This window comes from Papilio machaon, chromosome 1 (assembly GCF_912999745.1).
Source record: "Papilio machaon chromosome 1, ilPapMach1.1, whole genome shotgun sequence".
NCBI classification, from domain to species: domain Eukaryota; kingdom Metazoa; phylum Arthropoda; class Insecta; order Lepidoptera; family Papilionidae; genus Papilio; species Papilio machaon.
In genome coordinates, this window is record NC_059986.1 from 2,882,785 (window position 1) to 2,898,433 (window position 15,649).

Sequence of the window (15,649 nt, forward strand, 5' to 3'; positions counted from 1 at the left end):
CACAGTTTTCGTTGCCATACTCCTCCGAAACGGCTTGACCGATTTTGATGAAATTTTTTGTGCTTATCCGGTATCTATGAGGTTCGGCCAACATCTATTTTTCATACCCCCACCCATTTAGTTTTTTTTTAACTGCGCGCGGACGGAGTCGCGGGCGACAGCTAGTATAGGAAGTATAATTTAATAGTATAGTAATAACATACAATAACTTTATTTCTATATTATATGAATAATTTTTTGTAATCTACATTACTTACATCTACAAAAAATCAATAAACATGATAAAATAACACAGAGATAAACAGTAAATAATAGAGTTCTTATATTTTAGTAAATGTCCATTAGAAGTATGAATACCAGGTGCAATATAAGGCTCTAAATTAGACTTATTATAATTTTTATAGTACCAGTCTTTATTGTCCTCATTTTTTGTACTTGTGTTTATTTGCGTTTGTGGAAATCGGGTTTTAGGTTCTCTATTATTTATAGGAATATATTCATTAGATACAGAGTGTTCTAGATGTGGAAGATTGACTTTTGTTATTGTTGCTGGCCGTTTATATTCACGTCTCTCTAGTTCCTCATTGCTTGGTATTAGTACTGCAGAAAGTGCTGTTGGCTCATGTATAATGTCTTTTCTTATTGGTGGTTTTAGAGTAGGCATGGGTGATGGAAATGGTATGCTAGTTGTGGATTCCATCCATGCTTGTACTGATAAATCATTACTTGTATCAGTTGTTATAATATTTTCTCTTTCTGTTACTTGTTCTATAGTTAAACTGGACTCCATTAGATTATATTTATTAATCAAATTTGGACTATCAATATGCTCTTCCATATTTTTTGTCATATTGTAAGATATTTGTGTGGCATTATTGTGTTTTGAGAAAATTTGAGCCTCATAAATTTCACTTTTTGATTTACTATTTACTGTATTATTTCGATTTGGTGGTCTTGGTGGTAAAAATTCTGTTGCAACAATGTCTTGTATATTTGGATTAGTTGTATGTTCATTTTTAGCAGTTGTGCCTTGTGTGGTATCGGGCACTGCAATTGTTGGGCTTGGTATGGGCATAAAACCCCCATTAGTTGTGGGTAACATTGGTGTAAAACCACCAGTTTCGAATTTTGGCACTTCTAATACTGGCTTCTGGTATTTAGTCATCTGCGGTTGTTTTCGTTTTTCAAACCAATCTATTTTCCGGCCTGTATTTAGGAACTTGCTCATATCAATAGAAGGAAGGGGCATACCAAAAAATGTGAATCCACTCCTTGGAATATTTGATGGAGTTAGTGGGTTTAGACTACTTGTGTTTTTAATATTCGCATTAATTTTCGATGGATTTAATGTACCGTCTTGGGTCTTCTCATTATTTTTCGTAATATTGTTTTGATTACCTATAACATCTATAAGAGTTTCATTAAATGGATAATCAACGTAGTCATCGTAAAAATAATCGGATTCTTCTGGGGTAGGGCGAGTGTTAATTTTGTTGACCTGTAAGTTGTTCTTTTCCTGTGTTATATAGCCGTTGATTTTGTCCGACGACGAGAAAACTTGTGACGTTGCTAAATTAGGCAATAGTGCTTCATTATCATGCACGATGCAATCTCTCAAATTGTCATTTCTTATAGGTGTACTGAGACAGTCATTTCGAGAGAATGGCATACCTTTGACGTATGTGCCGTCCGCACATTTAGGGCCAATAGATGTTGATTCTAGTAACCATGATTTCAGCCACATCGCAGCGCAGTTACAAATAAGGGGATTACCTAAAAATATAATAATTTCAATATACCTCTTATCACCGGAGAAATAAATCACTTTCTTATTTAACTCACCATCAATGTCCAAAATAGCAATGTTGTTTCTAAGTTTTTCAAAATTTGTTTCCACTATATTAGTAAGTTTATTATGACGCAGTGAAAGAACTTTTAGTCTTGGCATTGAATTAAACGGTTGACCACTTATATGACATATCTGGTTGTTATCAAGTATTAATTCTACCAGCCATTCCATGTATTGGAATGATTCACTTGTTATCTTCGTTAACTTATTAAAACTTAAGTCTAGAACCTCTAACGAAAATAATTTTCTTATTCCGGAACTTTCCAAATTCGTAAGTTGGTTGTTGCTGACATTTAAATACTGTACCAATGGTGTGTTTTCAAATGCACGTGTTGATATAAATTGTAACCGATTTCCTTGGAGTTCAATAATTCTTAGCTTTGGCAGATTTGAGAATACACGATCAGGAATATCAATTATATGATTTCTACTCAAATAAATAGATAGTACGTTGGGAAGATTGGCTATGGCCAATGAATGTATTATTTCAATTTTGTTGCTGTCCATATCAATTGTTTCAAGATTTTTTAGATCTCTGAAACTGGCACTTCGTATTTCTATAATTTTATTATATGGTAATTTTATCTCTTTTATCTCTTGTAAGTTGTTTATTACGTTGCCGTCAAAGAATTTAATATGGTTGAAACTGGCATCTAATATTATAAGCTTTTCAAAAACATTCAGACTCGTCGGAAGTTCATAAAGATTATTTGACGATATGTTTAAAACTTCAATCTGTAGTGCTCTTTCAGCTATTTTTGGATTTATACTTTTTAATTTATTCTTGCTAAAGTCTAGTGTAGATAATTTCTTATTATCTTTGAGGATCATAAAATCAAAATTTTCAATATTATTTCCATGTAAATTTATCTGTCTGAGAGATAATAGTTTAGTGAAACTTTTTAAATGAATAGAGATGATTTGATTATAACTTAAGTCTAGAATTTCCATACGTGCGACATCACTGAATGTTGTAATATCAATTTGCCTAAGGCCGTTACGTTTCATATAAAGTCGCCTTAGGTTGTGAAGCGTTTTAAATGTTCCAGGTGCAATTCTTTGTATGCCATTACTTGAAATGTCCAATGTCCTTAGTGATGGCAAATCTAAATCTGGAGATGGGTGGACCGGCAGGCTAGTTATTTGATTCCTTTGTACATTTAATTGTTCCAAACCTCTCGGTAAACCAGGTATAAATTCAATTAGTTTATTTGAACTGGCATCCAATTCGTAAAGATTTGCTAAATTTCTAAATGTTGCAGGGTGTATCGAAACAAGCTCGTTACTGGATACGTTTACATATTCTAATAACGGCGTTTCGATGAATGTTAAAGGATCTATAACTGTTAATTTGTTATTGCTAATATTTATTCTTCTAAGAGATGGTAGATTGTATAATAATTTAGGTTGTAAACGTTGAAAATAGTTATGGGACAAATCTAAACCCTTTAAAGATGGCAAATTCCAGAATGGACCTTCATTAAGATCGCCTAATGAATTTTTACTTAAATGAAGTTCCCGTAATGCTGGCATTGCAACAAATGCTTCCCCTTCTATAAATTTTATGCTGTTACTATTGAGATGTAACCTTTCCAAGCTCGGATGACCTCTGAGGGCTCCTCTAGGTATTTCTTCGAGTAAATTATCACTCATATCTAGAAATTTCAATCTTGGTAGCGCATCCAATAACGCACGAAATTCAGAAATGTGCATAATCTTATTTCCAATAAGACTTAATTCTTCCACCCCGCTACTAGATTGTTGTAAGAATGACTCGGGATGTATTCTTATGATATTGTTATAATTTAAATCTACGATACGCAGCTTCGGTACTCGGTGGAACGCTCCGTGGTGGATGATATTTATATTGTTGTGAGATAAATATAAAGTCTCGAGCATAGTCTGATCAACGAAAGCACCTTCATTTAGTTTGTCTATTAGATTGTAATTGAGATTTAATAAAGTTAACATTGGTAAATCCCTGATAGCTCTACCGACCATAGTTGCATCGTAAATTTCATTGTTACTCAACGATAACTGTTTTAAATTAGGAAGCAGAGAAAATGCTCGCATATGCAAATGTGTTATTCCACAATCGGTTATCTCTAACGTGTGCAAAGCAGGCAAATTATAAAATGCATTTTCCTCTATAATATGCAAATTTGCACTTCCACGAATGAATAATCTTTCAAGTTTTGGTAGATTTGAGAATGTTTGTTTTGTAATACTAGTCAAACTTTCTGTTTCTATACTGATGTATTTAAGTTTTGGATTGTTTACGAAGGTAGGAATTCGCCGTAAGCTGTCTGAATGAATAGTTATTGCTTGGGCATTTTGTAATTTGGCTAAGCTTTCGGCTGGGATACTTTTCAATTCGTTTTCAACTATGAATATTTCAACTAAATTCATTTCTTGTGTCTCCAGCCATGTTGACGACGTACGTTCGATTCCATTGTGACGCAACATTAATCTTTGAATTATTACATTTTGGAATAACTTCCCTGGCAGAGATGGTAGGTAATTATTTTCAATTATCAATTCGTCTATAGGCTTTCTTACAAACTCTCCAATTTTTTGTACACCTTTTAATACTTGCTGTAAGTCGCTGTGGGTACACCTGAAAATAGACAATTATTATAAAATCATAATTAAATTAATTATTAAACTTATATAAAAATCGAACCATATCTGAACATCTTCGTTTCGGTTTGTACAAATGCATGGCTGTATTGTATCTGGCGGGGGACACACTGCAAACACTTTATATAAACATGTTACGCCTAACATTAACCAAAAGAGAGCTGTTCCCGATTTGGTACTCATTCCTTAGTTTCTTCAGTGTCAATCATTGTAGCATTGCCTATATAAATATTATTTAATGACGTACCTGAAACATAGATAGATTAATTTATATAATTTTTCTCAGATTTTGAAAATATCTTAAAGTTTTACAAACGCTTTGTATTTTTTGTGGGCCACAAAACAAATATTGCATCAAGGACTTACAGACACCATTAAAACAATAAAATCTGAAGACAATGGCCCACTAAAACGATACGCTACGATGCACTTTCACTTTTATACTATTGTTCCTATCTGTAAGCTATGAAATCAACGTACGCTTTAACTATTTCGGATATTACATAAACAGCTCAATTCTTTATTGTTATAAGTAGATATATAATAATTTGTGCATTGTTTTAAGTGCTACTTGATTCTATTAAATATACAGTAAGATAAAACTTTTGAAACAACAGCATTGTCTGATAAACAACTATGATTATGAAACCGTATTCTGTGATTCTAATTAGATTTCTTATATTTTATATCATTTTCTAGTTTATCTGTACTCAACAAAATCTACATATCGTCCCTTAACTTACAACACATAGACAGTTTTTTTCGTCTCCTGTGAAGTTGATAATAAAAACGACTTATGCGGTGTTGTTAGCTAAGGGACGATTTTTAAGTTTTCTATTTATACCTAACCACAAGATGAATCTATAAGAACACATCTAATCCATTAGGTTTGCTTAATAAGTTCTCAATGATCTATTTATTATATACTAGCTTTTACCCGCGACTCCGTCCGCGCGGAATAAAAATTAGAAAACGGGGTAAAAATTATCCTATGTCCGTTTCCTGGTTCTAAGCTACCTGCCCACAAATTTTCAGTCAAATCGATTCAGCCGTTCTTGAGTTATAAATAGTGTAACTAACACGACTTTCTTTTATATTAGGTCCTTACATATGAAATTGGCGTTTTTCGTACTGGCCACTTTAATCACGAATTTCTCCTCTTTGGTAAGGAATTCCAAATTCAAATTTGTACAGCTATAGACTCATGTATTTGTGGTTCTATGACCGTCATTCATTTGTTTTTTTCTTCTGTTTTTTTCTGTTTGCGTCACTCATTTTACAAAATGAAAAACTTAAAATATCGCATTATTTACGAGTACGAGTTCCGCCGTGGCACTAGTGCTGCGGAAACGACTCGAAGGGTGAATGATGTGTATGGCGGTCGTGTTGCAAAAGAAAACACAGTTCGATTTTGGTTTCAACGTTTTCGTTCTGGAAATTTCGATCTGCAAAACAAGCCCCGTGGACGGCCTGAGACTCAAGTTGATAATGAAGAGTTGAAGGCTATTGTGGAAGCGGATCCATCGCAAACCACGTCCGAGTTAGCTGCAGGCTGCGATGTTAGTGATAAAACTGTTTTAATTCACTTGAAGCAAATTGGGAAGATTAAAAAGCTTGAAAGGTGGGTACCTCACGAATTGACTGAAGCAAACCGGCAAACGCGCGTCGACTGTTGCGTTACACTACTAAACCGTCACAATAATGAAGGTATTTTAAACCGAATCATTACCTGTGATGAAAAATGGGTTCTTTACGATAATCGGAAGCGCTCAGCGCAATGGTTGGATCCTGGCCAGCCAGCCAAATCCTGCCCCAAGCGAAAATTAACCCCAAAAAATTTACTTGTAAGCGTTTGGTGGACTAGTGCCGGTATTGTTCATTACAGTTTTCTCAAATCTGGCCAGACTATTACTGCTGATGTCTATTGTCAGCAATTGCAAACCATGATGGAAAAGCTAGCGGCTAAACAACCTAGGCTGGTCAATCGCTCCACGCCAGTGCTGCTTCACGACAACGCTAGACCACACACTGCGCAACAGACGGCTACTAAATTAGAAGAGCTTCAATTGGAAAGTCTAAGACATCCTCCGTACTCCCCGGACCTTCCTCCAACAGATTACCATTTTTTTCGAAATTTGGATAACTTCTTGCAAGGGAAAAAATTCAACTACGATGGAGCAGTCCAAATCGCCTTCAAAGATTTTATTGATTCCCGTCCGACTGTTTTTTTTAGTAAAGGGATCAATGAACTACCTATGAGATGGCAAAAGTGCATAGAAAATAATGGTTCATACTTTGATTAATTAAATATATTATATTAAAAAATATTCGACTTTTTGTTCCTCCCATACAAAACGCCAATTTCATATGTAAGGACCTAATATATATAAGACCAGAATAAATGACACAATAATGAAAAAAAATCTTACACTTTGAGACAAACGTAAGTCGTGATCAGTCAACGAAACGGGTGAATATTACGGTACAGTCACGTTACATACTTATCTCTAACATGGTTCTAACTGTCACAAGAAACGTCATCGCTTTGTTAAATTACCCTTTGCGAGGTTACGACTAACTACTACTGATTTTCGCATGTTGTACCTTATTATTTCGGTCTTTCTATTATTCGACACTTTTGTACCTAATTATATCAATAGATTCATGAAATTTAACGACACCCTTGTAACGTATGTTAGTAAAATCAATAATCCTTTGCATAGGCCTACCTGTGGATATACCAGCAAGTAAATGATTGCTTGTTAAAAGTAATCGTGCCTTTTCTTTGAGTCAATAACTAGTCCTATTATTAGAAAATCAACGCCGATAGTCTAATTGTTGGCTCAATATAATGTACTTAAATATGTATCAACAGGTATAAATAATAATGATGTAAATAAAGAAAAAAAAGACGAACAACTTACAATAAGTTATTGGAATATTCGTAATATAACGTTGAATTATTGATGATATCCTATCATTATGTAAAAGAGGATAGCTGTTTTTGCTCTATTTAATAAAATAGAAACAGTATATAATAGTTCAGAGCGAACTAGATATTGCAATAGCGGCAAAGCGGCTCAGATTAGTGTCATGTCAAAGTATTCGAAAGCTGTAGCAATGCGCCGGCGCATGCTAGATACTTATCATAAACTACATTTGCAGTTTGCAAGTGCAATTTTAAGGAAAAAAAATGAAATAATAAGGTTTAAAGCTCTAATTTATTAATTGAACCATTTTTTTCGTAAAATTTCGCTGAAACTGAAAAATAAATTATGGTTAACTGATTTAGTACTAAATTAAATATAATTTTCTTTATGTTTGAATATTTAAACTGTTTTTTTTTCTAAAAATAACACCTAGTACATCTTAATTTAATATCGTTGATAATAATCTTCCAGTACATTATAAAATAATGTATAAATTAATGTAACTTAAATAAGTTTCTCCAAAATTTAAAAAATATTTCCACCGATATTCTGTTTTTGCAAAATTGCTTTTCAAAGTTACGTTGGTAACAATTTTTAACCGCTATGCGGACACTGTGTACTCATTATATCATTAGTAATAACTCACTGCATAATTCTCGTAAATTACATAAGAATAGACTAAAATAATATAATTCATATATTCTATGAGATTATTATCATTTTAAAATGGTATATAATTATATACCTCCTGTGAAAGCAAAGCTAAATGGGATGTTTTTATTTATTTTTTTATAATTTTCTATCTTGACAGTGATTTAGTTTTGAAAACCATTGTAAAGTTTCAATTATAATGAAAGGTTTTTTGCAGTGACTTAACAAAAATATTTGAACAACTTAAAATTGGTTTTCTTAGTAGTAACAAAACAGAAATAGCCATTTCCTTAAAAAAAAATCAACAAAACAATACTTACTCATACGTAGACTATCCAAGTATGTATTTTTTAGTTTATTTTTTTCTTCTAAAGCAACTTATATAGATCACGGCAATACCCGCCTAGAGTTTTGTTTACATAAACTTACACTATGTCCGAGGGTCTGGACAAGCGATGCTTTTACAAGACAAACACCGACTGTGTTGAGGAGAGAATTTTGCATGAACGTCGGACTTTCGGTTCATGGCTCGATGCGCACCAAGAAACTTATCTTTCACCATTGTGGCGCGTGCCGGCGCTGGCATATGCAACCTATTACAACACAGATGTACAACTTAGTAAAAAACAAAATACCTGATGCTATAAACATTTACAGACCGGCAAACTTACCTCATCCGGTGGGCATTCATTAAACTTTTAAGTAGCTCATTTGGCACAAGATACTTGTAACACTTTCGGAATAGTAAGATCTTGGTCAACCAGAGATGTTAGAACAAAAAACAAGTGAAGACCTAAAATGTTACCTTAACTTTCAACATAATTATATTCGAAGATTTTACAGTCAATAGAGCCAGAATGATTTATGCAGTTTGTATATAGAATTAAAATAATTTGTTATATACGTATTCGGAAGAGTAAAAAAGGTTTTAAGCAAAAGTTTAGGCAACAAGGTACATACAAGGATGAGATTACGTACGAAAATAGTTTTTATCTCTATTAAAAATAGCTTACATTGTACGAAAATGAAATAAATATTAGCTTAAGATTTTTGTTAGGTCATAATAAGATGCTTTAATATGTGAGGTGACGTTTGTTTGATTATTGATAAAGCAAGCGTTTTAATTATCACTTATCTTCGGTTTATTCTTCTTGACCTTGTCATTTTTAGTTTGCTAAAATCGTTCAACATTTTATCTGAATTATTTTACGTTAAAATTATTATTTTTAGTTAGCTCTTTCTGTTTAGTACATCTATGACTATAATGTTGGTAAATAATTGCATCAGTTGCATGAACAACTTATCTAGATTAATTCTCGCGGTGTGGTAATAAGGAAGGGTGTTTGGACAATAAAATTGTCACATACAAATCTAATCAAAAAATTATCAAAAAGCATAATGTCTATGGCTAATTATGTACATTTTGAAATGGATAAATTGTGTGAAAGAGGATAAGCGTAAGAAGGGAGTGAATTCAGATATGACGACTGATAGAGATGTATGGAAGATTACTCGTAATGACACTTCTAATGATTTTTGATGATAGCAATCCTAATGTTATGTTGCAGATCTTTTGAATACATACATCATTGTTTCTAATAAAAAGCGATACAAAAGTATCGAAATCCATACATTACAATTTTTTTTTGAAAGTGAAAAATTATTTATGTGTAGAGATTTTTTTTGTCATGATACGTGGCCTAGACATCGATTTTTATGGTTTATTTGGTCGAAAAAACCTGTTTGCAAATTCGGTATATCCGCATCACACGATAGCCTTGAACATAACGAGTTGTTTTCAATCAAATAGGAATAAATCTGACTACATTTGCCGATTTTTTTTATACTAAATTTGTACGAATGTGCGCTGTAATGTTTTATAAGGTTTTTTCCTGTACGTTACATGCTATTGCATATTAAAGGTTAAGATATATAAATTGCAGTAGAGTTTTTCTGTGGTAACAGCTATTGCATTAAAGCTTTCTGGGAACCATGATAGAAAACTGGCCCAAAAATATTATCCTCTAGGTATCATCTACCGAGTTAGACGCCATTTTCCTAGTCTTCTCATTCTTATTTTATTCCTCATACTTGTCAGTTTGTTTGTACAAAACTTGAACTCATCTAAAACTCGTCATTTAGTTACTCGTTATTATATTGATATTATGTAATACTGGTCTGTAACTATTGCTCGTTTAGTTAATTCATTTATGCTTCTTCAATAAATTCGTCATCACCTCAGCACACGTCCTCTCCGAGGGACTCGGAGCCTTCCCTAAGTCAGGGGTGACTAGTCCATAGTCAATAAACTACAAGTTCATATTCCAGTATTGTATAGGTAAATTTTCTCTCAATCTATTAAGTCTCTTGAGTAACTTTGTTTTACTTTATTATTGTTACCCCAAAACAAGTGATCAATGAAGGAAAAAAAGCAACCTAGTAATTAGCAACCTATTATTTAAATGCTAACATGTTTCATAATAAAGATTGTTAAGGAATACATGTATGTCACATAATAATTATCTAAGCAAATATTATGTCACGATTCGAAATTTTCTTCCATCGAAAATTTTTCTTTAACAAATGTGTAAAAAAGCAAGGTCGCTAAAGCCACTACCATAACACACCTACTTTTAAACCAATCAAATCACTTTATAAATTTATCTCAACGAGCCTTCGAATGGTGGCGAATTTAGATACACAGTGTCTCGTATAGAACCAGTTTGAAGATCTAATACTAAAGAACTTACATTTACGTTCACAGCCAGTCACACCTTACCTTTTGCCTAACGCACTCCCTTATCGCGTTCTCACGATCTGTTCTAACAAGAATATTTTAAAATGTCTCTATTAAAGAAAACATTTCAGGGTGCAATTAAAATAAGTATACGTAGTTATAGTGCAAATACTGGTTTAAATAAACCACCAAAAATACTAATTACCGGTGAGTCTTTAGTTGGAATTTTATAGACACGTGATAGAATGAAAGTTTTTTTAAGTAACAATTTTCTTTTGTTTTGTGTTATTTTACTAGAATTGTATTTCTTTTGGCTGGACTATTATTAGGTTAATTTGGCGTGAGTACCGCATCTGTGTAAATAAAGTGAATTGACATTCGAAATAAAATATAGAACACTATAGCCACTTACAAAGGAAGAATAAAATTGTTGAAATTTACTTCTGATGTTTTTGTAACGTATGGCGCATCAAATATTACATCCTTCAATTCAAAACATGTTTATTTACTCAAACTAAACTGTGCAATATAATTTGCAAAGTAAACAGAGAGCACCTATCATGTGTAATAGTAAACGCGGTGTGCGGTTTCGCGCAATATATGTGTATATATTATGTACAGGTGAATGTTCCGAATAAAACCTCGATTTATAATATTTACAATCTAAGTTATACCGTTGACTAATTTTCCTCAGTCATGCTTAGTTTCAGTATTTTTTTTATCAGATACATCATATTGAAATCTGATACAATTTGTAATTAAGTCATGAAGAAATTAGATTTTTTAAACACGATATTTGACCACTTATTTATGAACGTCTGTGTTTTGTTTTTGTTATTATTAGTTTTAAGTATAGTGTCTTTGTATGTAGAACACAATGGAGAAATTTGAACCACTGTTACAAGCCATCTCGTAATACTGGTTCTGGTTCTGGTTCTTTCGTGATTCTGCCAAATTCGAATAGAGATACTTTAGTTCTCACGTACAGGCTACTTGTACCTAGTAGAATTTGGAAGGTCATATAATCTACGCAAGTAATTAAAATAAGAAATCAACTATTTCAGGTGGCCTGGGACAACTTGGTGTTGAATGTGCCAAACATCTGCGAGGAAAATACGGCAAAGACAATGTGATCTTATCAGATATAATAAAACCTTCAACAGAAATATTTAACGACGGTCCGTACATATTCGCGGATATTTTGGATTTCAAAGGTTTACAGAAAATAGTCGTTGACCATAGAGTTGACTGGTTGATACATTTTTCTGCTTTACTTAGTGCGATTGGTGAACAAAACGTACCTCTAGCTGTTCGTGTAAATATAGAAGGGATGCATAATGTTATAGAGCTTGCTAAACAGTATAACCTGAGGATATTCGTGCCAAGTACAATAGGCGCCTTCGGACCAGATTCGCCTAGGAACCCTACACCTAATATTACAGTGCAACGACCTCGGACTATCTATGGTGTGTCAAAGGTGCATGCGGAATTATTGGGCGAATATTATCATTATAAGTTCGGATTAGATTTTCGCTGTTTAAGATTCCCCGGAGTAATTTCCAGTGATCCACCCGGTGGAGGAACTACAGGTATATTGTTTTTTATATTTTACATTATTAACACACCTTTTATTTGATGGTCTAATAAGCTACTTTTGTAGCCCTTTGTAGTATGTTTATTCGACGTTACGGCTGCATCAATTTTTTAGAGTTAAATTCGTTATTCTTTTTTGAATTATTGTATAGTCTGTCAGCCTTAAAGGTAATGTAGTACATGACTATAAAAAAAGCCCTAGTAAGTAATTTAGTGTGCATAGTAGGTGCATTGAAATCACCAAACCGTATAGAAATGCCATGACAATCTGGTTTACTACTTCAACCTACATTTATCGACATTGAGGCCATGACTAGTTTTAGATAAAGGCATAAATAAGTTATGAAACGTGAAATAGATAAAACTTTACTTAAATGTAACTTAACAAAGATATATGTTTTGCAGTGTTTTTGTTGAAAAAATACATTATCATTATTTCTTTCTATCTTTTTATTTTGTGAAAGGAACTAAATGCTTTTAAGTGTTCCGATTCCAACTTTATGTCATTTAAAGAAGATCATTAACAACATGTAATAAGTATTATGTCAATAATATGCAAAAAACAATAATTAAAAAAATTTTTCACGGTTTTCAGATTACGCGATTGCTATATTTCACGACGTGCTTCGCAAAGGTCATTACGAATGTTATTTGAAACCTGACACAAGACTGCCCATGATGCATGTCAAAGACGCGCTCCGAGCGCTCTCAGAATATTTAGAAGCGCCTAATGAAATGCTGCAAAGGCGAGTGTACAATGTAACGTCTATGAGTTTCACCCCAGAGGAGTTGGCTGACGAGATGTTCAAATATTTGCCCGATTTTACGCTTTCATACAAACCAGACAGTAGGCAGGATATTGGTAAGTACATGTGAAAATGTAGAAAATAGTTGTTATTACTTTGGATCTTATGATATTTTGTTGCTGGGTCGAATTTATATTTCTAATATACATTGATATTTTTATGTCATTTAATCTTCAATCAAAAATAGCAATATTTAATAGTTATTATTTAAAATGCTAGAATAGTTAATAATATTTAGTTCAATAGTAACGCCGGTTGTCTGAACGCCTGATAATTTAAAATAGCAAATAGAACTCTTATCATTTTTACATAAAAAAATTATTGTCGCACAACAGACAATTCAGTTTCATCAACAGCTCACTATACGTCCCGACTGAGGGTCTTGGAGCCTACCCTGAGATAGGGGTTACTAGGCGTTGTCAACCACGCAGGCCCAGTGCGAGTTGGTTGACTTCAGACATATCTTTGAATTTCTTCTTAGAAATGTGCAGGTTGTAAATCAAAAACTCATTGTTTCATGGCGAGATTCGAACCTAGGACCTTGAGATTGCAAGTCAAGTGCTTAACCCCAGAGCCACCGACGCTCTCAATTAGACACCTTATATTATAAATAAGGTTTGATCTTGTGCTGAATTTTTGAAAAGTATTGTGTGAAATGCTATTTATATTATTATTGCAGCGGATTCTTGGCCACAAGTATTTGACGATAGCGAGGCTCGACGTGACTGGAACTGGAAGCCAGAAATAGACATGGACAATCTGGTGAAACTAATGCTAAAGGAAGTCAAAGAGAAAATTATCGCCAATGGATTTTGAGGAACTATAAAAAAACTCCCCAAATGAACGATATCTTGATATCGTTTTCAGAGAGAGAAGTAGGAATGAATTTTGTATAGGTTTTTTTGTCTTCATAAGTTAATTGTTAACGTTTTATTGTTATCACAGCATGGAAATTCATGACAATATGCGAAATTTGGATTTAAACCTACTATGACGTCTCTAGATCGATAGAAAAACATCGGATGAAGTTTAGGTTGTATAATACAACTTAAAATCAATATTTATAAAGTTAACATTAATGTACGAGTATCTATGTTATTAAAGTAAATTTAAGCATAGTTTGTTAATTTTTTTTTTTCAATAAAAAGACGTTTATTTCTTTGCATCTTGCATCGGTTTCGACAACAGTGACACTCGTATTGACACACATTGGCATCCCTCAGATTCTATTAGAAAATATATAAAGCCACGTAAAACCTACTTGTTATAATTTAATAGGTTTTGTATATTTGGCGTTATTTTGTATATATATTTAAAAATAAAAACGAAATTGTTTAAACAGTAAAACAGCATTTGTACTTTAACAACACATTTATTGAAGCGTCCATATAACAAACGTACATTTTTTTTATTTACATTATTAATTAATTATTAAGCGACTTGAACATATGCCATACAACATTGTTAAAATGGCATCAAAGCTTTATACAAGTGATGTTTGAATTTTTATTGTCAATAAAAATATTGATATCATTTATTTAATACATTTAAAAAATAATTGTGATGTATTTAAACGAAAAAAGCTTGCAATATTTATAATCATTCCTAAGTATCATTGCCATAATTTACGGAGTTATGTTAATTAATATGAAAAAAAAGACATCGACGCTGGAAAGCGTAAACGCTGTAACCCCGAAAGTATGAACTTTACAGGAGAGCCAAAAAATCATAACTCGTGAGCTGATACGCCTACAAGCATGCGGTATTTAGCAATGTTGTGTAGTTTGTGCTAACTAGTGATGCAACGGAAGTGTCTTAGCGGAACCAGAAACGGAAACAGATGTCAAAAATAAATTTTAGCAGAAACGGAAACGGAAGCGGATGCGGAAACGGAAGTGTAAATAATATGAAAAAAAACATATTTACATTTTTTTTTGGTAAAAACAGTTTGTATTTGTTTTTAATTTATTAAGGCATTGGATATCGGTGTCCGTTAGCCTTCAATGTATGTATTTTTACTGTGCTGCAATAAGTTAAAATACGTGTTGACAAACGGAGGCTTTTAAATATTAAAACCATTTTACTAATATATTTCTTTATTAACACATTAACTGCTGACCACTCGGATCCGAGTTGGCAGAGCTATTAGTAGCAGCGCCTCCCCCTCGGATCCGAGCGAGGGGCCCGTTCACTTTGTAGTAGCCAGTAAGCCGCCGGCGTTTGAAGCGAGTCCATGTTGCTTTGTGTAGCCACTCTGGCAATATAGTCAACTAACGAAAATGAGTATTAGTTTAATTCTTACAGTGTTATAGTCATTAGTACCACGTTCGTACGGAGGCAAACATACAAATATCTTGTATCACATGAAGCTAAGTCTGAACTTCATGTTATGTATGTATATTTTTTAAATATATGTATGTCCTGTATGTGTGTGTATACGTGT

General features: G+C 33.1%; 2 protein-coding genes across 2 annotated transcripts; one reads left to right on the forward strand and one right to left on the reverse strand.

Annotated features, from left to right (window-relative positions):
• Window positions 1-298: 298 nt before the first annotated feature.
• On the reverse strand, window positions 299-7,472 carry LOC106714188 (protein artichoke; the record flags this gene model as incomplete). The annotated part of the gene is made up of 4 exons (XM_045681344.1): window positions 7,414-7,472; window positions 4,533-4,736; window positions 1,843-4,466; window positions 299-1,773 (listed from the first exon to the last, which is right to left on the reverse strand). Coding segments are annotated over exons 2-4 (4,239 nt in total), but the record flags the coding sequence as incomplete, so codon positions are not given.
• A 3,309-nt stretch (window positions 7,473-10,781) lies between these two features.
• LOC106714248 (L-threonine 3-dehydrogenase, mitochondrial) lies at window positions 10,782-14,306 on the forward strand. Its single transcript, XM_014507230.2, has 4 exons — window positions 10,782-11,014; window positions 11,872-12,396; window positions 12,996-13,262; window positions 13,886-14,306. Exons 1-4 carry the CDS (start codon window positions 10,912-10,914, stop codon window positions 14,020-14,022), a joined length of 1,032 nt encoding a protein of 343 aa, XP_014362716.2. The 5' UTR covers window positions 10,782-10,911; the 3' UTR covers window positions 14,023-14,306.
• Window positions 14,307-15,649: the final 1,343 nt, after the last annotated feature.